This window comes from Mus pahari, chromosome 4 (genome assembly GCF_900095145.1).
Source record: "Mus pahari chromosome 4, PAHARI_EIJ_v1.1, whole genome shotgun sequence".
Lineage (NCBI taxonomy): Eukaryota > Metazoa > Chordata > Mammalia > Rodentia > Muridae > Mus > Mus pahari.
Genome location: NC_034593.1, coordinates 22,882,129 through 22,907,834, shown reverse-complemented (window position 1 = coordinate 22,907,834; position 25,706 = coordinate 22,882,129). Strand labels below are relative to the sequence as shown.

The 25,706-nt window shown below is 44.3% G+C and overlaps 1 protein-coding gene across 4 annotated transcripts in view; it reads right to left on the bottom strand.

Annotated features, from left to right (window-relative positions):
• Positions 1-25,706, bottom strand: part of Pld1 (phospholipase D1) — a 185,426-nt gene that overhangs the window by 37,829 nt on the left and 121,891 nt on the right. For 3 of the 4 annotated variants that reach the window (XM_029537928.1, XM_029537927.1, XM_021196168.2), the window contains 8 exons: positions 24,749-24,949; positions 22,939-23,152; positions 22,048-22,161; positions 14,699-14,827; positions 13,514-13,632; positions 12,055-12,168; positions 4,936-5,046; positions 856-944 (listed from right to left, as the gene is read on the bottom strand). In XM_029537928.1, the coding sequence (XP_029393788.1) occupies positions 856-944; positions 4,936-5,046; positions 12,055-12,168; positions 13,514-13,632; positions 14,699-14,827; positions 22,048-22,161; positions 22,939-23,152; positions 24,749-24,949 (1,091 nt within the window). The remainder of the gene's footprint in view (positions 1-855; positions 945-4,935; positions 5,047-12,054; positions 12,169-13,513; positions 13,633-14,698; positions 14,828-22,047; positions 22,162-22,938; positions 23,153-24,748; positions 24,950-25,706) is intronic. The other variant, XM_029537929.1, reaches the window with a different exon arrangement.

Below are 25,706 nucleotides of genomic sequence, written 5' to 3'. Positions count from 1 at the left end.
AAAAAAAAAAAAAAAAAAACCATGACAGAAATTACTCCCAGAGGCCAAAACAATTCAGCTGGGGAAGGCAAGTCTCTTCAAACCACACTGGATGCATTCACAGTGGTATAGCCACAGACACATGAGTCCTCTTCAATCTATGGTGCTGGGAAATAATCTATAGTCACCACCACACCAGGAAGGTGGACTACTAACTCACATGAATACAGAAATAGCTTGAAGTGAGTCAGAGACACAAATATTTAGAGATAAAACTAAAAGACAAAACCAAAACCAAACCAAAACAAAACAAAACCCCAAAACATTAGGACAGCAAGGTAGCTTGGTAGGCATGTGTGTGCCTCTACACACACACATACAAACACACACACACAAAATAGTATTGTTATTATTAAAATAAACATAACAAAATAAGTCAAGTGATAGTTACTTTGTGAATGTATACACTAAGCTGTTGAACTGATGTTTTTTTGGGTGGGTTGCATACTCTATGAATAAAACTGTTGAGAAATAATTCCATGAGCTAAAGAAATATGGCACATGGAAACAAGGATTTAAATATAACTGTGGCAAATTTTTCTGTCTGCTTTGCTTTGTTTGTAAAAGCATAGTTCACTATCTGCCATTAAATAAATCAGACACGAACCTCCTGTGTAAGGAAAGGGCAGGCCAGGGAGCTGACTGTACCCTGGAAAACTCCACATTCCCACCAAGATAGACTGGAAATTTCTCAGACTGTCACAAGACAACCAGGAGGAGTCCACTTTCAACACAAGCTTTCGGGAACCACATCTACAGGGAAGCCAGAGCAGCTACAGCAGCTTAGCTCAAACTCTGTTCAAAGGCCAACCTTACCTGTGGGCTTTCAGGATTCTCTGGGCAATAGCGTCGCCCACCTTGTTGAACACAACTTTATCATCAGCACAGCTTATGAAAAATTGGTTCTGTGAAAAAAAATAGGGCACTTGTGTAAGGTCTTAGTTTCTCTGCTAGATGCCCTACAGCATATGGGGACAGGGGGACCAACACTACATTGAGTATTTAAAAATGGCTCACATGGGTATGTCAGGCCACTGAACCTTTCAAAGAAAATAAATGGCTCAGAATATGGGAAGTGCCATCAGGCCCCAGGTCTCATGTGCATTATTACATCATCCAGTGCTTATCGTATCATTCTCAAGTGGAGGGCTATGTGACTTTCCTAACGCAGATGTTGAAACTACATTCTTAGAAGGCTGAGGACATTTCCCAATTAGGTTTCCTTCTGACTTACACTGCGAACATGCTTATGATTAGAAAGCCTGCACTGGCAAGCGTCCTGTCTTGGGCTGAGGTTATTTTTCAATATGGCGCCTGGCCAGGGTCCTGTCCATTCTGCCCAGGTTCTCTGCATGTTTCCTAGCACCCACTTTTGCCTTGTCTCCTGTCTCTGAACTATTATTTTAAGCAGTTTCAAATCTCTTCCAAGAACTTTTTTATCCCTGTGGGGTGTATGTCTACGTGTGACCTATGCACAAGCATACATGGTATGGGTACATGCATTCGGTCTGGTGAGGGTGCCCATGCATGCTTGGGAAGGTTCCAGGCTGAGCTCAGGTGTCTCCCTTCATCTCTCTCCATCTTATTAACTAAGGCAAGGGCTCCCAGCTGAACCCAGAACTGCCCACGTGACGAGTCTAGCTAAGCAGTGTCTGTAGGGATTTCCTGTTTCCACTTTCCAAGTGATAGCAGGCTTCTGTGTTCATCTAGCATAATGTGGCTGCTGGATTTGAACTCTCATCCTTCAAGCTTATATGGGGAGGACATCTCCCAGGGAGTCATGTCCCCAACTCTCAAATCTCTTTTGAATATATATAAGTAAACCAATTTGATAGAAAGAAAAAAATGTTTTCATTTTAAGTACTTCTGTTAATTCATAAACATTCTTCAACACTATTGTTAGAAAATGGCCACACTATTATCCTAATGATACAAAAGGTCTTATTGCTGCATAAAGAAATGTTGAAAACAACAAATAAATATTATGCATACTGCCAATTGGAATAGAATCCAGATTGTTGCAATACAACTGTAATTTCTAACAAAATGCTTCTTTAAGAAATCATATTTTTTAATCATCTCAAGTAATAACTTTTAGTTAATTTGCATCCTTTGACAGCTGTACCCTGTGTATGAGTGCACAAGCTTTTATGTAGCAGGGCACAGAGGGGCACAATGGCTCCAGAAGAAAACATGCAAGAAGGCAAGTGAAGAGCCTCATTTGAAAATATGATGCAAACAAATGCTACAAAGAAGGCTAGCATGCACTGGGGGGTTAGCATGCATTGGCAGGGTAGCATGCATTGGCAGGGTAGCTTGCATTGGCAGGGTAGCATGAATCAGCATCTGTAAGAACAGAATGACAAACTGCCACAAGCCCGCCCACCCTTCCTTCCTTCCTTCCTTCCTTCCTTCCTTCCTTCCTTCCTTCCTTCCTTCCTTCCTTCCTGAATAAGGTAAATGACGACTATTTACCCTGATGAATATCATCCAGAAAAATGTCCACAGCCATGTATGCCTACACAGCATTGCTGACCTTATTCAATGCTATGCTAGCCTGAGAAAGAAAAGCAGCTTGTAATAGGCACGATGGTAAACTTGATGGAATTTAGAATCACCAAGGAAACAAATCCATGGGTTTGTTTGTGAGTGTGCGTCTAGACTGGGTTAACATAAGTGGGAGGACCTACCCTAAATGTGTACAGTATCATTTTGTACACTGGGGTCCCAGACTGATGAAACAGAAGGAGAGTTGAGCACCTGTATCCAGCACCCCGCTTCCCGGCTGTGTGCATGATGTGACCAGACACCTCCTGCTCCTGCTGCCTTTGTGTCCTGGCTATGATGGACTGTACCCTTCAGAACTGTGAGCCAAAATAAACCGTTTCTACCTTAATTGCCTTTGCCAGTTATTTTACCTCAGCAACAAGAAGACTTACTAATGTACTGGTGTTGATGCTATTTTTTTTTAAAAAAGATGAAACACAATGACTGTGTGCTGGAAGAGGCAACTTACATCTTTTGCAACCAGAGTTTCATTCCCACAGTTGATAACAAATGTTTTACTAAACTCCAGAGCAGACTTAACTGATGTTCCCACTCATGCCTTTTATCTGCCACGGGATCCGGTGTGACAGACTGCACAGCAGCCTGCAATGTTTTTCATGAGCTTTGTCTTTCTCCAGGTCCAAGAAATAAAAAAAAAAGCAGGATTGTTTGCTGATGAACCTTAATCAACTGCCACTCTAAGGGAGGGAGAAGAGCAGGACTCCAGGGGAGGGACAACAGGGCTCAAATGTTTTTCCAACGATTAACTTTTGGCTAAACACTCTATTTTTATTCAGTGTGAAAAGGAAAGCCAGGATAAAGGAGGGAGCTTTGAGTTTGGTTTGCGTGTCTCCCATTATTGGGAATTTTTCCATGTTCCAGGGGCTTTTTACTATTTCTGTATCTACTTTGAAGTTCAGTTACAGTTCCCACAGTAAACTTGATGTTCTCAGATTTTCTCATGGACTCTAAACAGTCTGGAGTCTGAAAACACTTGACCATGAGTAGCATCCCTCAGCTCTAACATCCTCCCGGCTCCCATTCCCATGTCATTCCCCTGCCTTCTCCCACTCCAAGATCCCACAGCAGGGGTACCTGGTCCACTGCATGATAATCTTACTGTGCATGTGTGCAAAGGTGCACTCTCCTGAAACAGCACATGCCTCCTGCTAAACACCCTCACCGTAGCCCAATGAAGACTCTCACATTCAAGCTAGGGTTACACTGAAGAGTACAGTGTATACTTAAGCTGGTATACACTAGTGCAAGGGTTTGTAGGGCTCCATTAGAGTCTTGAGTTAAGTCTTACAAAGCGAATTCAGGCATGCTGGGAGATCACCTCAATTAGTACTTCTCTGGAATCCATCATAACTCAATTCATGATTATTAGTACAGAATCCTGAACTGGGGCCCTGTAGTGGCTATTCCTGGTTGTCAACTTGACTATATTTGAAATGAACTACAATCCAGAATTGGAAGGCTCACCAGTGACCCTAATCTGGAGGCTGGGAGATAGAAGTTTCTGATCTGGATCTTAGTATGGAGATCTTGAGACACAGTGGGGATTGAATCCAGAAGATTAAGACAGGGAGAACTCCGAGTTCAAGGTCATCTGGGATTAAAGGTGTTTTGGCACACACCTTTAATCTGGGCTACACCTTCTGCTGCGGACCATATAAGGACATTGGAAGAAGGGAGTCTTGTTCTCGCCCTTTCGCCTGCTTGCCGTGTGGGACTCAGCAACTGCTAGATCCTTGGACTTCCATTCACAGCTACTACTGAACCATTGTTGGGAATTGGACTGCAGAGTGTAAGTCATCAATAAATTCCTTTACTATATAGAGCATATCCGTAAGTTCTGTGACTCTAGAGAACCCTGACTAATACAGGCCCCTACAGTCTTATATAATACTTGGTGTTCTGATTAGTGTTTTGACAACGTGACACAAACTAAAGTTATCTGGAAAGAGGAGCCCAGATTGAGAATTGCCTCGATTAGATTGCCCATCAGCTAGTAAATCAATCCAGGGTTTATTTTCTTGACTCATGATTGATATGGGAGGGTCCCGCCCATTGGGAGCATTGCCACATTGCACCCCTGGGTGGATGGTCCTGAGTTGTGTAAGAACGCATGCTGAGCCAGTCATGCAGCCAGTAAGCAGAATTTCTCCATGGGCTCGACTTCATTTCCTGAATTCCCTCAATGAGAAACTGTGACATGGAAATGTAAGCCAAATAAAGTCTTCCCTTCCCCCAAATTACTTTGGGTTATGGTATTTATCATAACAGTAGGAACTAAGGCACTTGGGAAGGCAGGTTCTTCTGTCATTGTTCCACTGACATACTTACTTCTATATAGATGTAGTGTTTGCTGTTCTCTATTACATGGATGTAGGCAGTGTGGATAGATTCCTCATGGTGCTTTATACCAGCAGACCAATCAGCAGCAGACCGGAGCAACTACAAGACAGCAATCAGCAAGAAGCGTACATCAGACAACAGAGATGATACTATTTGTACTGATGCAATGAAGTCACTCCTTCTAAACCAAGGACTGTAGAGGCTTGAGTCCCATGTGTGGTCCAAGGGAGAGTTAGAGCACATCCAGAACGCACCCTTGTGATGACTAACCTTGTCAGCTTTTCACATCTGGGAAGAATGAACTTCAATTGAAAACTGCCTCCATCAGATTGCCCTGCTGAGCATTTTCCTAATTGATGCACAGGGGCCCTGCTTACTGCAAGTCTCATACCCAGGCCAGTGGGCCTGAGCTATATTAAAAAAAAGGTATGAATGTAAGCCAGGAAGTAAGCAAGTAAGCAATATTTCTCCACAGTTCCTACTTCAGTTCTTGTTTGGACTTCCCTGAATGATGAACAGATTCCCTCCCCCCGTTTTTTTGTAAGCCGTGGCATTTATCATAGCAACAGAAAAACAAACAAAAACGTCACTCCTCCATCCAGCCTTGCTTTCATTCAAAACACTGTCCTCTTTCTCTACAAAGTCCTTCAACTGCACATGCATACAGGTCAATGCCCTTGTTGCAGGGCAGAGATGAATGACTGTGAAATGAGTATCAACAAGCTTCAGGCCTAATAAACAGTGTGTAAGGTAACTGTTTACTAATGAGGCCAGCATTCGAGGGTGCATTTGAGCCATGTCGGATCATATCAGAGATGATGCAGAGCAGACTGTGGCTGTGTACAGCAGGGTGGGGACAGGGACACTGGAGACATCTCGCAGCCTTCTCAACACTGAATGACCTTTGTTTGTCCTTCCTTCCAGTATTTTCAACTATGACTTTTACATGTAGTAAGCCCTTAGTGTATATACCTTGGTTTTTCATAAACAACTGCATATTATCACAGAAGAATCAGGGGCAATCAACTCTTTTACAGGGATCCCATACCGGATACCCTAAATATCATATATTTACATTAAGATTCACAACAGTAGCAAAATTACAGTTATGAAGTAATAATGAAAATGATCTTATTGGGGGGGGGTCACCACAACATGAACTGTATCAAAGGGTCACAGTATCGGGACGGCTGAGAACCACTCGCTGCACTAGAGGAATTATCAAAGCGCAGACATTGGTGGAACAGAGGAGCCTTTTCCAGTGGCCACAGCTGGATTCGATCTCATTATGTGGAAAAGGCTGACTTTGAACTTCTCTTCCTTCTGCTTCTACTTCCCCAGTGCTAGGATTATAGCAGTGAACCACCATGCTGTTTGTTTAATTGGTGGAGAATTTCCTATATGCAGATAATATGTTTTGATCAAGTCCACCCCTCATTCCCTCCCTCTGGTCCCTCCCCTATCCTCACTTCCCTTCCAGTTTCACGTGGGTGTTTTTGTCTGAGACCCACTAGGTCCACTTATTCTATTCGTGAGGAGAGCCATATCCTGGAGTGTTGAGTGCTCAGTCCTAAACAGAACATCTGTGTCTTTCTCACACCAAAGAGCAGCTGCAGATATGAATCCCCACTGGCTGTGATAACATGTACAAGACCAAGGTCAGACAACGTCCTACATGGAGGGCTGGGAGGACTCACAAAGCTGAGGTGATATTGGCAGTTGATAGCTCCTGGGAGAGAGAAAGTCAGTTTTCTTTAGGGATTGTGTGGTTGTCTGGAAAAAACCCAGACCTTAATGAGCGCTAGGCCAACACTGTGTCCTCGGAACTACACAGAGCCCCATGGCCTTTTAAGTGCTTTGCATGAATTAGCGTCTCTACCCATCGCTGTCCAGTACTGGCCCTGTAGAGTGGGTGAACAGTATTATTAGCACTGATTTACACAAGAAGCAAATGTGTGCAGAGAGGTGAAGTTTCCCCAAGGTTGACAGCTAGCACGCAGCAGGGCTTGACCCGAGAACCGACCTCTTCGTAGTTGATATCATAATGCTTATTTACAAGTAAGAAAAGACCCCTCTACTATGTTATTAAATACACTGTGCTCTAAAACCTCAGTTAAAAGTGCTGATACCATAACTCAGACAGTAATGACTGCCTGCTGTGCAGAGCCCTGGGCTCTGTCCCCAGAACCACATAACCTGGTAGTCACAGCACACCTCTGAAATCTCAGCACTCTGGAGGTAGGGGACAGCGGGTCGGGAATTCAAAGTCAACTTGGCTTTCTATGGCAATGAGAGGGTGGGGGAGTTCTGAAAACATGACGCCGAATTCTTTGAAGACGAAATAGTGAATACAAAGGCTGGGCAGCTGCTTCTTTGTCCTCTTTGGATTCCCTAGAAAATGAGAGGTGGTAGAGCTATTGTCTCCCGTGTCCAAGGACCCCAGTGTTTCACGGAGTGAGACAAGCAAACGGAAAAATCAGAACTGGCCTAGATCCCTGCTTTCAGGCAGCCACGGTTCTGGAAAAAGATCTAGAGATGAATGTTTATTGCAAATAAACAAGAGGTGAAGAGCGGAGAAACACGGGTGGGAACGGAAGGACAGAAATGAAGCAACGGGCGATTTCTGAGGTGTCTGCTTATCTAGACTGTCTTTTCTTCAGAACAACAGTTATGGCAGCTGAAAACCTGAACAACTCCAGATTAATCAAGGTCTTGGGCTTTTTCAGTTGGGCAAAGGGCCCTATAAGAAAAATAACACAAAAATTACAAAATTAAATATATGTCTTTTTTTTTTTTTTTTTTTTTTTTGAGAAAGGGTCTTGTATATAAGTTCCCAGGCTAGCCTTGAGCTTACTATGTAGCCAAGGATAACCTTGCATTTCCTATCTTCCTGTCTCCCCCACCTGACTTCGGAGATTACAGCTTGTCCTGACACATTGGGTTTATGGGATGCTGAGAAGCAAACCCAGAGCTTCAGCCACGCTGGGCATAGCCCTAGCCCTGGGGACAAGTGCTGAGAAAGGATGAGCAGTGAGTGGTTCTAACCCAAAGGCAGGGCCCAGAGCTGACACTGAATGCAGGCTCTTTACAGGAGACAGTTCATTCTCTCTCCTCATGGGATTAACTTCAGATAGCCAGGAAGTAACTGACCCTCACTCCAGGGACCAAGAGGATGAAAAGTTAACTATAAAAATACTAGGCTTGAGGATTAGAAAGGTAAAAGAAACGCTTATCCTGGAGTTAAAGAGTTCATGAATAATGCATTTTCTGCTTTGGCGTCCTTGTGACTCCAGAAGCCACTCTCTCACAGCTACCCATGCACCCAGCTGTACCTATAATGTTGTGACTCATTTTTCATTTGCTCTCTGAGATCCACCAAAATGGGCTTAATTATCACGTCACAATGGCTGCTATTTAGTAATCAGTATAACTACTCAAAAAGTCAGGGTATATAGGCATTTGAGCTTTATGAGGGCTCTGAGCTACATCAGGTAGAGTTGGAAAAAAAAAAAAAAGATGATTAATATAGTACTACACCCTTCATTTATTAAGGACGTTGAAAGAATCTCTGTAGGATCCGAAGGGAGCTTGGATCTGGATCACATGCATCTTAAGGTTTCCTGGGAAGGAAAGAGGTCCCAGGGCTGCTGGGATGATCTGCTGAGCCCTCAACACTGTGGCAGCTGCTTCACCACCCTGTGTTTTCCTGTCTGACGAACTGGCTCTACTTGGCTGACAACTGCTCTGAGCTCAGAAAGTACTGCCTAACAACCTTTTTCACCCCTTTGTCATGGCAGCTCTCAGATACATTTTGTGTCACACAGAACAGACAAACCAAGGAGCTGTGGGAGCGTTCCTCTTTGGTGACCTCAGCTCATAGACTGGCCCACCAAGCATGGCACACTCACATGCCTTTCTAGAGACTACATCAATGACATTTAACTAATGTTCTTTCATTTTAGTTGCCTGCCCCTAGTTTCCAGTGAGCCCATGTCTTCCTTGATATTGTATATGTCTCTTCATTTCATTCCTAGCTCAGCCCCAAAGTGGCATTAGTACTTTTAGAGACCTTCGCTGTCCTGGCTTTCACTAGAGAGCTCTTCCTTCATATGTGTGAGCCTCAAGCTCCAAAGCATCTATTCAGACAGAAACAGAAGAGAATAAAGTGAGAAATCTTCTGCCTTACACTTTGGAGATGCCCCCAAGGCAGGCAGGCTCTTCAGTGGCTCCAGGGCACGTTAGCATAAGAAAGGCATCTCTAGTCCATAAGAACTCCTTACCAGCATTCTACAGGGAAAAGCCAGTTTAGGAAACACTGCTGTGGGTTAATCTTTGTAAAAAGGCATCTGTGCAGCATGCATCTTCAGAGGTGATGGGCAAGTTCAAGGTTTCTGGGCTTCCAGGGCCTTCAGAACCCTCTTCAAGCCTCACACCAGCTACATTAGCTGCTCCAAGGGCTGTGGTATGCAGCAGGTGATCTCATCCTCAGGGAGGAGTCCCAGCTCTGCCCCTTCTTGTTAGCAAGCTCTTAGTGCATCCCAGTGAGGTGCCAAGAGAACTTTCCAATCTCATTGCTTTCTCTTCTCTGCAAACTGTTTCCAGAGACAGCAAAGCTGTTTGTTTGGTTGGTTGGTTGGTTGGTTTTTGTCCTCCCTTCTGAGGATGCAAGTATTGACTTAGAGTGTAAGCAGATGGTGCTTAAACATATGCTTATATAAACATATGGTCCTTAAACAAGTTGGCTGAGTCAGTGAATAAATGGTTTGAATGAGTCTTAATATAGAGTAAAATATCTCAGCAGTATACAGATAATTTTTAAATTATCATATATATCTGTAGCAGCTTTGTTCTCATGCTAATTATGTTACCCAAAAACCTGTTTGCAGTGTCCTGCACATAGGACTAAAGGAACTGTCCCCAGTTGGTTTTGGACTGGTCAACAAAGTTACTGGTGGCCAATGGACGGACAGGGAGAGAGATGGGACCTTTAGGATTCCTGGGAAGGGACCAAGGAGGAGGAAGAGGGTATTTCGCCATGATGAGGGAGTAGGAGACAGGCCACACTGGCAAAGTTCAGGATGGTAAGACAGCCTGCATGTAGGTACAGGGGGAAGGCAGCCCCAGGAGAGCTGCCCAGCAGGGTCCAAGGGCAGCAAAGATAAAATAGATTTAATCATTTAATCGGTATTAACTCAGGACTATAAGAGGGGAATGTGTGTTAGCCATGTGGAGTTAGAGAGTGGCCCAACCATTGAGCTGTTTAAGGTATTTAAAATATAAAGCTCTCTCTCTCTCTNTCTCTCTCTCTCTCTCTCTCTCTCTCTCTCTCTCTCTCTCTGTGTGTCTTTCTTTCGGGAATCCAAAGCATTTGGGCAGGTGTAGAGGGGACACACCCACCCACTGGGAAGTGTAGAGCAGATTAATATATACCTCAACATATATTTACTTCTCTGTGTACGTGTGTGGGCACACACTTGCCACAGGGAAATGTGAAGGTCAGAGGACAGCACAAAGGGCCCTTTTTCTACCATGTGAGTACAGTATATCAAATTTAAAGTCATCAGGTTTGGCAGCAAGCCCTCCCCACTCCTCGCCATCTCGTCAGCCCATCAATAATACATTTCTGACCAATATTCAACAGAAGCTAGATTTGCTAAGATGATGACCACACCAACTCTAATGCAAGTTCAAATTGTAGATCTTAGGTTTTTTTTTTCCTTAATGCCAATATCCTAATTTCATCTCCCAGAATGAGTTAGTTCTCCTCATCCACATACAACAAATGAAATAGGCTCATAAAATATTCATCAACATATATGCAAATGTATAGCTTGCTGTGCCTCCAAGTAAAGTATTTGTGTCTTCTTAAACTGGGATGACTACATATCTCCCACAGGCACTTTTCTCAAGTGGTTTTGTCGTTTCTTCACTTTCCTCGTGTGTTTGTCTGCACGTGGATGTTCAGGTGAATTGCCCTTGTGTGGGTGGGTACCCATACACGGATGTTTGATTCCTGGGGAGTTCACAGACCAAGCCTGAGTATCGTTGCTCTAGTGCCGTCTACCTACAAGGATCTCTATTGTCCTGGTGCTCACCAGGTTGGCTGGCCACTAAGTCCCCGGGATCCTGATGTCTCTACCTCCCCAGCGTAAGGATTATAAGCATGTACCACCATGCCTGAATCCTTTGCATGGGTTCTAAGACTCAAACTTGGATCCTCCTTATCCAACATTACCAACTGAGCTATCTCCTCGACTGGTTTGTTCTTCCTACCGTATTATTTTGTCTCTGGTGTGATATGTTATTTCCGGCAGGCCCACACCTCTGCTTGCACATAGTGCAAAGTTAACAGATTCAGACACTTCATGTTAAAGGCATATTCACCAGAATCCCTGTCGGAATGAGATCAGGCCACACTGGTGATATGAACAGCAGACAGGGTGCTGGGTATCTACCTAAAAATGTGCTTTCGGTGTTACAGAGGCAATGCCAAAGGTGGTCCATCTGCATTTTGTCTGTGCATAACTACAAGACATACGAGAGGCTACTGATAAAGAGAGTCAACGGAGTACCATTGAGCCAGAGCTTGAATCTACCCATCAGTACTGGGTGGCCCTGGATAAGCCTCAGAGTCCCCACTGAATATGGGTTTTCTTGTTTGTAATTTGAGATGGTTGGAATGGAGGCTGTAAAATGTTGTGACTCTATTAAACAACTGCCTATTCTTTTTAAAGAGCCTCTAAAAGGCACTTAGTTAATTAAGCACTAAAATTCGATTGAATGAGAACTCCCTTCCCAGACTCCAAGTTCTGCCTCATTCCTGGTGATTAAGCAGCCCCAGTCCACGGTTCACTGGGTACACCTTGCTGGTGTCGTCCCGCAAGGAATCATGGGAACATGATACCCGGCACTGTGGCCTTTAGGAGGACATACATTCGTTAGACACACACAGGGGTTCGGGAAAGATAGCGAACTGAACCCATTAAGAGTAAATGCAACCCCAAATTTTCACAGATCCGTTTATAGGTGGCTATAGGAAAATGCTTTTGGGCAAACCTGAAGTGAAGGCCACAGGAAGCTGGCCCAGTCACCCAGCTTGTTGCTCACCTGTACTTTGGCTGGGACGGCCCCTGGCACCTGATACCTCAGCTCGTGCGCTGTCGCTTGAGACTTTGGTAGCAGGAAGGGATAAGAAAGGGAGCGGTATTTTGGCTTCATAATCTGAAACAGAAAAGGCAAATTCAAGAACAACCAGAATGAGACAAGAAGGCCCATTAGTGTGAACCAGAAAAACTGTTAATAGCTATTTCTAAGTTAAAAGCTGAAAGTTGTTCTTGTTTTCTGCGTCCAAATTCCCCTCTTTTACCGTTGTGTTCATTACGTAAAGGAGAATTCAGTGCAATCCACAGTTATGAAGACATATAATTGGGAAAATGAAATTCTTATTTTGTGGACGTGTTGTAACTGTCTAGCCACTGTAATCGGGCATGGTTTCATTTTAAACAACTCCATAGTAAAATAGGACGAAGACTCATTCGATTCATATGACCCAGGAATTCAGGGGGTCATCTGGCACCCAGGCCAGACTGGCCTACCCCGTAAGATCCTGTCTCAGAAATAATGTCTTTAATACTATTAATTAGCATTTTAACTCATCCTTGCTGTATTTGAACAATTAGAAGTGATTCGGAAATACTTTCTCTGGGAAAAGATTTCATATCTAAAACTATTTTTGAGTGTTATGTTCATTTATCCTTTCGGGCATGGGATTAAAAAAAAAAAACCTGACTGTGAATATGAGCGGTGTTTTTGTTTTCGACAGTAAAGTAGTTTAAAGCAACATTGCTCTGCTTACTCATTTATCTTCCTCCAAATTTGTATTTAGAAAAACTCTACCAATTTTACTGTAACTTTCACATGAAGGATAAGCAAATTGTTACCCTAAGGTGTTCACAGAAATAACTCAACTTGTTATTATAACTCCCTTGTCCAGGTTATAAGAGGGGACAGGCATCGTTACCTCAGGTAATGCTGTGGCCCCTTAACAGCACCAGTGACTTGACTGGATTTCCGCACATTCAGATCTTGCTGTTATAAGCAATGGCGGCTTGTAAGGGGGTTCCATGTAAAGACAAGGGATAACCCTGCCTCGTCCTGCTTGTCTTGCTCAGAGCCTGTTCTGCACTCCTGTGCCCTCCCAAGGCCAGGCAGCCCAGGACTGGACGGGAATTACAGTTGGAGCCCCTCATTAAAACAAGCCCCAATACCCTATAATAGTTGTCTACTGGTTCGATCTCTGCAAATAATTAACACGTATGTCTACCAGGTTCAAAGGTTTAAATTCTATCTCTCTGCATCCAGAGCTGTCTATCATAATACCCCCAAACCGTTTTCCTTTTCTGTAGATTTCTGAAGCCCAGCACTATAACAATGACAGCCTCAACAATAGATGGTGTCAGAGACATGGCCACAGCAGCCAGCCCTTTCCTGCCAACCCTCTGAGCTTCTCCTTGGCCAGGAGAAACCACTCTTCTTCGTGTAGGCTGAGGCATAAAAACATCTGTACCTTTGTGAAGTTCCAGCGCTGGATGAAGTGTCGAGCCACGTCCCGGGCTGCCTTTCCGTGGACCACAGAGCCAATATCATGCCAAGGCATCCGGGGGGTGGAGTACCTGTCGATGAAATCTGCCCGGCAAGCACACCAAGCAAAGACCCATCTCTAAGTTTGGTGACAGGGACAGAAACACTCTGATTTCAACTAGGAGATCATGGTATTCATGATCAAGGGAAACCAGATCTTCAATGATCCCCCTTCCTCTCTACTGACCCTAATATATGCTTCCATTTTGCTCAATATTAACATGGAGACAAGGCAAGATGTAAATTGGTACAAGCCTGCCTGTTTGATAGGGTATTCTTTTGGATCTATGGAAATAACAGCAGGTTATATATACTATACCATACCATACCATACCATACCATACCATACCATACCGACCCCCTTTTAGACATATGAGCACAATCATTATCTAAGGTACATGTCTCTAGTGAAGAAAGATGAAGAGATTGAATACAAAAGAACATGATCAAAAGACTACCCTCTCATGAAGAATGTCGGTTTATTACCCTAAAATATGCCCTTAGGAAATTGAGAGTTTTAAAATGTTTGTTTGTTTTTTTTATCACCACAATAAAAGACTCATATGGGTATGACAAAATCAGATCTCCAAAATTTAACCAATATTTCAAAGACAAAAATAAAACAATAATGAGACTCCGAGACCCTTACTGAGGATCTGTAGGTAATCAATGACTAGGGAGGGAAAGACTCTGAGGCACTTTTTGATAATCTTTAGGTAGTCAATGGCTAGGGAGGGAAAGATATCTCTTCGGTGGTGGAGACATTTGTAAGTCGCCTGTATTCCTATGAGGGACTCCTTATCCTTGCTTTCGTAAGCAAACCTAATGAAACTCGATCAACCATCAAAAGACAAACTGGAAGGGTTTCTCGTTGGAAGAGAAAGGGAGAGGGGAAAGAGGGTAATAGATGGGGGTGGGTATAATCAAAATACTTTATATACATGTATGAAAATATAACAAAGCATTACTGTATACAACAAATACAAGCAAATAAAAAATTTAAATAAACCAAACAGACAGCCCTTAGCTCATGCATATGCATACTTCTGAGATGCCCCAAAGTGAAAAACAGAACAGAACCTGCAGCTACCACCGCCACCCCTATACTCACCAGCAAAAGGTTTGTCCAGTTGAACCCAGTCCTTGAAGACAAAGTTGCAGTAATCCTTCCCATGCCAAAACCTAGTCTCCCCATGGAGTTCTCCCACTCCGGTCTGCACACTGCGGATGGAGCCAGTGTCTGTGAACATGCAACATTGGCTTAGACATTGAGAGCTGGGTAGGCCCAGAGAGGGACCATCTGATTACTTATCAGACTTTTAAAACACATTCACTTTTCTTCCTGAACCCTCACTAGGACAGCCTGCATCCATTTGATCAGGGACTGTGGGCTGATGTTGTATGCCAATCCTCACAAGAGTCACTGTCGGTAGCAATGGCGGCCCTAACCAGAGTCATCATCATATCATAGAATTTAACATTCTTGGCAGCTGAGCAGCTTCTCCTCAAAGCCTACCAGGTCAGAGAAATGGCCCACAGAGTAAACTATAAAGAGAGAACTCCCCAGGTCAGAGAAATGGCCCACAGAGTAAACTATAAAGAGAGAACTCCCCAGGTGGGGCTCCAGGAGAACACTGCAGCCAGGTGAGGACTCCCCAGACAGAGGCAACAGGACCCAGGCTACCTCTTCCCTTACCAACACAGTGGATACCCCAGGCATTCCCATCTCAAAAAGCATGAGTCTCAGGTCTATAGGCAGCCTATGTTGCAGCCCCACAGTTAGCTAGGTACATGACACCAAGCTTCAATTTTTAGGGTCATAGAGCCCAGATGACAACTAAGAACTAAGAACTTGTCTTTAACATTCTATATTCCTAAAATCACAAACATCATCCGTAAAAATATAACAACAGGCGGAAGCTTACAATCGAGGCACTAAAGCAGCAGTTTGCAGTAGCATTCCACAAAATACCGACTGGACAGCTCAACTTCAGAACATAGACCACAAGTTAAAACAGTGTGAAAGCTTCGGGGATGTGCCAGTCATGAAGACGACAAGGCAGGGAAGAGCATAACTGAAATCACAGACAGTGTGCCTGGCATAGAGGTGTTAGTGAGATGCAGGTGTGCGCGGGGTGGGAGTGGGGGGACAAGAACGATTGTTAAATGAACAATAGAACCACTTAAAGCAGCCAAGGAGAGGCCACTGCATTTTACCACTGCATATCACTGCCTTTGTAAAATACTAAGTTGTTTAAAAACCTCTCTAGAATCGCCTACTGTCTATAGGTGGTTCTGCACTGAGGAATTTGTTTGTGCGTGAGTTGCTTCCCAAGAGGACAGCCGGACAGCCGTCTGTCCTTTGATTCCTTGTTTTCTCTTTGCTTAGCCCCAGGCTTCCCATGCCTTATTTTTTCATTGCATCCTGACAGGCTGATCTGCCTTACCTCTATGCAGTTTGCATGCTACCCATTCTGCATAGAACGTTCTTCCCTCCCTTTGGCCCGATCTCTTAGTCATTCTTCATGAGCCATGTCATCCTGGCCTCAAAAAACAGTGCAGACCCTTGCAGGGAGTCCTGTCCGAAAGTCCCCACCTAAGGTCTCTGGCCCAGGACATGTAATTGCATAAACCTGTGAATGGATACCCCTCCTCCAGTAGCCAATAAAATCAAAAGGCGCTGGACCCCTTCACCCCCTGCTGGAGTTCCCAGCATGCAGGAAGTAATTAAAAGATGTTTGCAGAACAAATATTATTGTGCAGTTCCCACACACAATTAATACTGAATCTCAAAATTAATTAACTTTCCAAAGGTTGTTGGAATATTGGAAACAAATGGTTTAAACTGTCAATGTCAACAGAACCAACTAATGTTAGAAACAGACTTCTATTATCTTCACCCAGCCACTGGCTTTCTTGCTGTGTGTGCCTAAAGGAAAAAGCACAGGTGACCCTGTTGTGGCCCTGTAGGCTTTTCATAGTAGACATGGTATGTGTTGGGGAGGGGGTATTAGGAGAAGGGGTTAGGGAAGGAGGGGCAGAGAGAGTGAAAATATGAAATAAATAAGTCAACTCCAAATTTCCACAACACAGACACAGAGAGATGATTCAGTCAGTAGATAAAGGGACCTGAGGCTATGCATCAATCCAAAGACTCACACTGTAAAAAGAAAGAACGGACTCTCCCAAAATGTTCTCTCATCTCCACAGGCCTCCTGTGCCCTGCACACATGTGCATACCCCTCCCAACATCCCCACATACTTAATAAAAGATTAAGAAACACATGCACATAATTATTAAGTTTGAGATACAATATTAGTTGTGTGTGGTGATTACAAATATGTATATATATACGTAATTTATTTTCATCAATTTAAGAAAGGAAGCCAAGGTTTTAACAAACACGCATCGAAATAACATGACAGCCAGCTATCACTTGGAAAACAAAATGAGAGTAAATTTCTAGTCTCAGAAAACAACCCTGGTAGTAACTGAATTCGGATGCCCACAACTTAGATATGCTTTTGTTACTAGGCAAGGCTCAGTCATTCCAGGCAGTCCTCTGATGAACAGCGTACGGAGACAGCCAGGCATACACAGACCTCTATGAACTGGCCCTGTGGCACCATATCTGGTTCCCAAACGACATCATCACAGTTGCATCTCTCCTCCCTGGATATCTCGTGCCAGTTTTCTGCACCCCTGTCTGTCAGCAGCTGATGTTTGCAGAAGGGGCATCTTCCCATTCTTTCCAGAAGTCATCTGACCTTGCTGTCACACCCAAGAGTACAGTTACCAGCATCATCTAGCATCAATGGTCCCTCCTAGGGTGACTCAGTTCCAGCCTCCCAGGTACCTGGGCTTCTCTATTCTCTGCCCAACTGCCTCTCTCACGTCCTTCCCATCACCACTCCCCAAACCATAATGGCACTCTAATAATCCTTCAGGAAATTTCCATCTACTTCAGTCTCGAGCACTTTGGCACAACCTATTGGATCCCTTTACATTGAGTATATTCTTCATGCATCTTTATCTTTAACCACCAAGGTGTTCTCCAGCATTTTTGGAATTAGCCTATTTTAGCCTGACTCACTAAAGCCTCCCTAAGGCTACATAGAGTCTTCCAGCCCAGTTCACACAAATTAATCCTTAACCATAACCCCTAAGTTCCACAACTCTATAAACTCAATGGTGTCTTCATAGAGCATGTGCCACCAGAAACTGCTGAAATGACACTCCTGGCTCCACTGGTCCACTCACGCTACACCTACACAAAGAGCTCACTGATGTTCCCTGGGTTGCAGGGGCCTGATGGAAATGCCACATGTCATAGGGTCTATACACAGGGTATAGACAGTATTTTACCTTCTAAACCCTAGCACATTCAAGTTACTGAAGCATATCTGAGACCAGGGCTTCCCATATACCTCTGTGGGTTTGTCCCACTGAATGCTTAGGGCTGAGAAGTGAGAAAAAAATGCTTTTGGTATTTGCCAAATCTGTGCCCTAAGATGAAACCACCTCTCTCTCTTTTCTTAGTCTCCACCTTCCAAATGTTTTGTAGTGTTAGGGCTTGAGCCCGGGGCCTCACACATGCTAGGTAAGCATTTCTCTGACCGACATCCCCAACACCTTACTTTTCAATTTATATTCATATCTAAGCATGGTTCCAATCCAAGTCTTGAATGAGCTGTGTTTTAGAAACTGTTAAGTCTTCAAACTGTGTAGATTTGCAATGGTGTATGATGAGGGTCTGAGGCCTTCTTTTAGATCTGGTAAGATAGTTTCACTTGAAGCGAGAGTGCTGAGCAATGATGTTACCACTGTCCTAAGTGCTAAAGTATTTTCAATTATTTTTCACCATCAACTAGCACACAATACACCTTTTTTTTGTTCTTTAGGGTTGTTGTTGTTGTCTTTTGTTTTTACACAAGGGCCATCTAGCCCTAGCAGGCTTTAAACTCACTATGTAAGAAAGACTGGCCTTGAATTTGTTACAGTCCTTTGTCTCTGTCTCCGAAATGCTGACTGTGGATCCATGCCGCCATGTCTGCCATAGCTCGGCGACGTGAGGGAACTCGAAGAGTCTTACATATCCTGTGCACTGCGGCCCAGACAGGGGTCTTGTGAAACCTGATCCAAAGGGAAGAGTAGTAGATGCTTCCCAAATGGAAAAGGAATTACATTTTGTATTTAATATATTGTCAAGCAAAGCACTATCAACCCGGAATTCTCCTTCTTACAATATAATTTGGAAAAGAATAAAAAATTCCTTGAGAATAGCTGAGTGATCGCTGAATTAAAATCCATGTCGCAAAACCTACAATGATTACTGACCTCATCAAGAGGGATTAAAATTAGTGTCGTCTCTCGGATTAAACTCTGCAGTGGTCTCACCTGTACTCTGCACGTTGGCCTCTGTATGGCAAGACATTCTGGGAAACCGTTCTATGTGGCTTCAATGTGTACATTGTTTAACACTATCTGCTGACTTCCCCAGAGCTGAAGTAACCTACAAAGCTGCCTATAACCCACCCAGCCTCCACCTCTCTTGCTTTCCTAAGACTCCCTTCTTCACAGGCACATTTCTAGAATGTCCAGATCCTCCCCCTGCCACAGACTCTTCGAATTTGCTATCGATTCTGCTTGAGACACCTCCGCAGACAGTTTCATCTTCTCCTCCTCTTCCTCTTGATCTCCAGTCGAAACTCAACCCACAAGGGTACCATTCTTCCATCAGGTTCCATAAACATGTTAATTCATCCCTCCTCCGCTCTCGCCCCACTGGCCTCCATGATAACTCTGTGCAACAGTCTAGCTGTGTAAGTAGCCCCATCCTTATCGCTCAGCTTGCTAGGTGCATTTCATCTGTTACATTCATTTCATCCACAGTGCTTAGGGCAGCGGTTGGCATGTCATAGGAGCTCAGCACAGATACCTTTCTGCCTCTGTCCTGCTTGCTCCTTGCACCACCAGTCGTCAAAGTACAGACCCCGTCTTTCACACTTCTGCAACCTTATTCTTCCATCTCACTTTCAACCTCAATTAAAAATCATCAAACATGCACACCAGAAGAGACACTTTCCAGATCTTCTCTTAATTATTTTTTTTTTATAACTACAGGTATCCTGCCTTGGTCCCCTCAGTTTCCCAGAAGCTTCCAGCCCTCAGAACCTTGAGGCTCACACATGTAGAGACAGGCATAGTGAAAGTTGTCCCTTGTTGGGCATTGGGCTATGCACAGACAGCCTGGTTTCCAGTTGAGGCTAGATGTTGAACCCCGGGACCCAGTGGTGATAATTCACCTACATGGGATGGTAGGCGTTTCCTCATATCTCCTGGACTCAAGGATCCTTTCGAAGTTACTGCCCCCTCAGCCCCCACAGGAGAAGCATGGTTAGTAGTCACATAGACAATGTCCCAAGCTTCTGACCTTCGGGCTAAACTCCTCCCCAGTTACCTAGCAACAGTAAAGATAACAGCTCACCATCATAAGAGGGGCTGCTTGGCCCCACATAGCTCTCTTACTCCCCTCTAGCCTTTCTTCACTCTCTCCTTTTCCTCCTTCTTTCCTCCTGGCCATGGCCATTCTCTCTCTCTCTCTCTCTCTCTCTCTCCTTCTCTCTTTCCCCCTGCCTTTCTACAATAAAGCTCTAAAACCATAGACTGTCTCTGTTCAAGGCCCACTGTGCTTACTCTCGCCTGCATGGGAACCTCTCTACCTCAGCCCTCTCTCCCATAACCCCAGGGCTACAGGGGGTCACTCTGGGGGCCCTAGTCAGGGGCTGCCCCTTGTCTACCCCCAGAAGAGTGGGGTCAGTGGCTTAGGTGCCCACCTGGGGCTAAGCGGAAGGCATCTGGCAGCTCTCCCACGTCTGCCTGCCCAGAGCATAGGAGAAACTGGCCTGGTGCAAGCTATCCTCCCTCCCCCTCCTCCCCTGTACCCCTTTTAGTTCCCATGGTCCCTAAACTCATAAGTCAATCAAGAATTAGCCTTATGTTAAATTGCTAAGACATAGAATATATTCCCATATAATGTTTTCCATTTTAAGTTGTATATCAATATTGTTAGATTTACAAAACTACCAGTTATACTGAGCTTTGGTTCACTACATATAGTTTATGCCCTTTAAATATTGCTAGGTCTGGATCCACGTGTCAGCTCAGTAGATAAAGGTGCTTGCCACCAAGCCTAGAGACCTGAGTTCAATCCCTTGGCCTCTCATAGAGGAAAGAGAAAACAGCTCTGACCTCCACACAGACACCATGACCTATGCATATACACATAAGCACAGGAAAATAAACACATATAATTGAGCTGGTTTCGTGAAGAACGTTTGGACTGCTCTTCAAGTTTCAGCGTCACTGGCCGGGTGCCCTGGAGAATCATCCAGGCCTGTCAGCTGGGCTCCAACTTCCTAATCTAGCAGAACAGAATTGGAGCCTTGGGGTGGAGCCAAAGGGCAAGCTGGATGGGTGTTTGCACTTCTGCTAAGTCAGACATGTGGATGCTAAGCATGAGGATGCTGAGAAACTGGACCACAGTGGACAAATCCCTCGCCATCCCAGTCAAGGTCTCTGTGAAAAGCAGATGCTGTCCCTGCTGTCCCCGTCAAGCATCCCAGGCGTTCAAGGCAGTGCTGGGCCATCTGCACACTTGCTGGTGGCTTACTGTAGAGAGTCCCCATCCTGCGATCGGGGAAGAGATTGCCGAAACCTTCCTCATTCTCTCCTCCAGAGTTTAGGCCCTGATCAATTCACTCTTCGGGAATCTGATTCTTCCCATAGAAGGTATCAGATAACATTTCTTTAACCATCCCCATGTAAAACATTCTAGTTCTATTCAAAAACCCTCAACATTTTCCCCACAAATGAAGTTGCATTTTCCTCACTTTGTCTGGGACCCTGCCAGTCACATGCCTTAGCTGCAAGTGTCATTTCCCAGTAACAGGTAAAAAGTTCGTCTTTTCTACCCACGTGCCTTTGTGGGGTTCATGTCCTTCATTTGTAACACCTTTCTATCCTCACCTAACCTTTCCAGGTACTGTCAGATCTAAGGACAGGCTCCCTCCTCAAAACATTTCCCTAGGTCAGCAAGAGGAAGTCCTTCTGCCTCACACAGAGGTGTGTGCGTGTGCGTGTGCGTGTGCGTGTGCGTGTGTGTGTGTGTGTGTGTGTGTGTGTGTGTGCATGTGTGAGCTTATGCTATGAGACTGTTATAGACCTTGTGCTACGAGACTGTTCTGTGTGTTTCTTTCTCTCTCTTCACTGTTAGGGAGTAGATCCTCAGACGTATAGAGCTTGCACTTGTGCACTTGCGTGGAACAGGTCTAACCTAACATATGGGACGAGAAGACTGAGCAGAAAGACGACAGGAACACACACTCACTGTGGTTGGGCAGCAAAGGAAGCAACAAAAGCTGAAGCCCATGGGGTTCTGACACTAGCCAGTCACTTACCAGTGCTGTGCCTAGCGAGCCCCTGCTCAGTCTCACTGGAAGGGTGAAAGAGTTTCAAGTGGGGCTTTAACCCATGGATTAAATTCTGATGACTTCTACAGTGGCTAAAATAACCTGGAGAAAGTTGAGAGTTCTTTTTTGTTTTACAAAGAAACGTATTTACGTATCTATGTCTATGTATTAAATTTTATAAAAAAATTATAAAAAGCATGCTTAATCATTTTAGAATAAGCAGGTCTATAAACTCAGCTATAAGCTCTAGTGTGATAGAAAACTCACAGCACTTTAAGTAAAGTAAACTCATACAATCATACAATATAGAATATCTAATGTCTGCTGATACAAGACTGATATATTTCTGGATGAAAAAAATAAATGTATTCTATGAAAGGTTTATCAAGGACACCTAATGTTCCTTTTCTCTTTATAACTTGTTATATTTTAGAAAGCTCTAGTCATTATATATATAACCATCAAAAGCATCAACAGTGGCTATGATTTCATTGTATTAATAATAAATATGCTTGTAAAATGAGGCAAAGGAGACGGGGCAAGGAGCCCAATAGGTAGAGTGCTTGCTTATATGCACAGAACCTGTTTAAGCCCCAGAACCTTATAAAACAGGCATGGTGGTGCATGCCTGTGATCCCAACATGGGATAGACAAGAGCCCAAGATCAGTCTCTATCACACAGTGAGTTTGAGACCAGCCTGGGCCTCATGAGACCCTGTCTCAAAACATAGTGTCACAGTGCCATGGTGTCACACAGAATGCATGCAGTCGTTGCACATTGTCCACTGAATGCCACCACGGATCTTTGTAAAGCAAATAGGAAAGGGCTACAAGGCCCATAGTGCAGCCAAGGCAAGTTCTAGCAAAGGCGTGACTCACTGGAGGTGCTGTCGATGCTGCTGATGCTGTCCGCGTTGTGCAGGTGGTGACGGTGTAGCTGGCGATAGAGACTAAATTTGGAGAATTTCCTGGGCTTTCCTATCCCTTTCAGCTTCATGTCGGTATCATCGACAATCTTTGAGATGGGCTCGTTTTTATGAGATTCATGTTTATCCTTGAGGCTTAAGGATTCCATAGACTCTATTGATGCCGCCTGAGAAAGTTATTTAAAAAAAAAAAACACGCATGAGGTATACTACAATGGGCTTTCACTTAATTAGAGCTAAGACAAATGGTGGGGACCCCAAAACAGATTCTCCACAGAGTGGCAGGGAGGCCACAGGGTGGTGGTGAGTTCTTCAGCCACTTGAGCCCTGCTGTGGCTCCTTCTTCAGCAGGCCAAATTCTTTTGTTTGCTTCTTTTTGTTCTCATTTGTTTTATGAGATAGGGTGGCTCTCTCTCTCTCTCTCTCTCTCTCTCTCTCTCTCTCTCTCTCTCTCTCTCNTCTCTCTCTCTCTCTCTCTCTCTCTCTCTCTCTCTCTCTCTCTCTCCCTCTCTCTCTTTCTCTCTTTCCCTGGCTTTCCTGGGACTTGTTATGTAAACCAAGCTGATCTCAAACTCAAGAGATCCATCAGCCTCTGCCCCCACAAATGCTGGGATTGAAGATACATGCCACAGTGCCTAAATAAAACTTGAATTTCATTTCATTAACCCCTTTATCTCCCACTAATTACACCATTTAAATTCACTGTTAAACTACCCAACTTCTCTGACTTCCTCTGTCAATCATTTTCTTTGTTCCCCACAGTTGTGGTTTGAATGAGAAATGTCCCCCCCACAGGCTGCTTAGTCCCCAGCTGGTGGCACTGTTTTGAAAGGCATAAGAGGTGGAATCACGGTGGGTGGGCTTTGACGGTTGATCACATGTCTTCTCTGTGCAGATATAATGGGACAAGCACGGGCAGGTTGCACCCCTTCCCCAGTGTACTGCGCTGTACCCCTTAACCTGCACGTCAAAACCAATCCTACCTCACTGAGCTGCTTGTCAAGTCACCTGGTGCCAGCAAGGAGAAGAGGTAACGGGTACATTAGTCAGTTCACTGCTCCTTCTTTCAACCCCAGAAAAGCTGCCGATATACCAATCCGTAAACAGGAAGAGCCCGTCAAGTTTTTAAATAAATATATTGCATTTTGACGCAAAGCAGGTGCATATGCAAATGGAGATATTTTGGCAGCTCTTGATTGGCAGGCATTTTCAGAAGTTATTAGTGAGGTTCCCTGTTCCAACTCCCTCTAAATGACCCCAGAACGATCTACCGATTTTTGTGTCCATAGCTAGGAAAATGCTAAAAAATCACTCACCGTAGCAGAGCACACACTCTTGTAAGTGAGCAAAGGTCACTGCAGCGGTGACCTCTAATGGGCTTCTTACTCTGATTTAACCTAAGTAGCGATTATCACACATTTTTTTGTTAATGGACATCTTTTTTCTCAAATAAAGAAAATTAAATCCTTGGTTTGAATGGAAAACCAGGGAGCTGATTCAGATAACATACTCCATACCAAACTTGCTTTCCCTTCTTATAGAAGAGAAGCCAAAGGAAGCTGGGTTCTGGGTTAGACAGGTGGTGTAGGCTGGTACAGAAAGGCAGGTATGTCCACCATGTCTCTCAGGAAAAGCCAGCTCTGCATCACTGGGTCAGTCATGCTACGTATATGACACGTCTGTCAGTTTCAGTTAAGCTACATGTATGGATTTAGACAAGCCTGCCCGTTTTGTGCTGTGCTACAACTGCGACAGGTACTTACCGTGAGAGAGCCCAGAGACTGTCCTGAGGTGACCCGCTTGACACTGCCCACGTCTGTGAGTCTGTGCTCATTGTCATCCCACCTTCCGTAGGCCAGGTCAATCCCACCCACGAAAGCCACTGATTGGTCGATAATGACGAGCTTCTCATGGTGAGCCCACAGGTACACGCTGGAGGACACGTGGTCTGGGTGTCTCATCACCTGGAGACAGGAGAGGTCCACAGAGAATGTACTTTATAACTGCCCTTCACATCACAATAAGATAGCGCTGCTTTCTCCTTGAAAAAAAATGTTCTCAAAAGTAATTCAGGTACAAAAACGTGTTTTATACATGCCAAAGAAAGTTTCTTAAACTTCAAATTTTAGTCTCAGTATCAGCAGAAAAAGATTTGCATCTATTTTTTTCTTTTTTCTTTTTAAGGATTACCCTGGCTGGTCTTGAACTTGAGATCTCTTGTCTCTGCTTCCTAAATGCTGGGGTTCCAGGATTCCAGACACAGGCCCTTACATGTGCCCTCTTATGGTTTAAGTTTTCAGCCAGATGAGATATTTTGAAGAAATTGTCATTTGACTTGAAAGACACCCATTAAAGCTATGTCGATTTAATAGCTGTAGGTTCTCTTCCATCCCCTCCAAGGGTAACCCTCGGGGTAAATTACTAAACAAGTAAATAAATAAAACACTCAGCCAACGTGCATTTGTGGAGAGACATTTATATTTGTGCTGGGTGTGGTGGTGCATGCTTCTAATCCCATCACTTGAGAGGCAGAGGCGAGCAGATCTTGTGAGGCCAACCTGGTCTACAAAGCGAGTTCCAGGGCAGCCAGCGTGGTTATACAGAGAAACCCTGTCTCAAACACACACACACACACACACACACACACACACACACACACACACCCCAAACACAACATAAAAGAAGAAATTGAATTTGCATCCCGATGACTGAAGCACACAG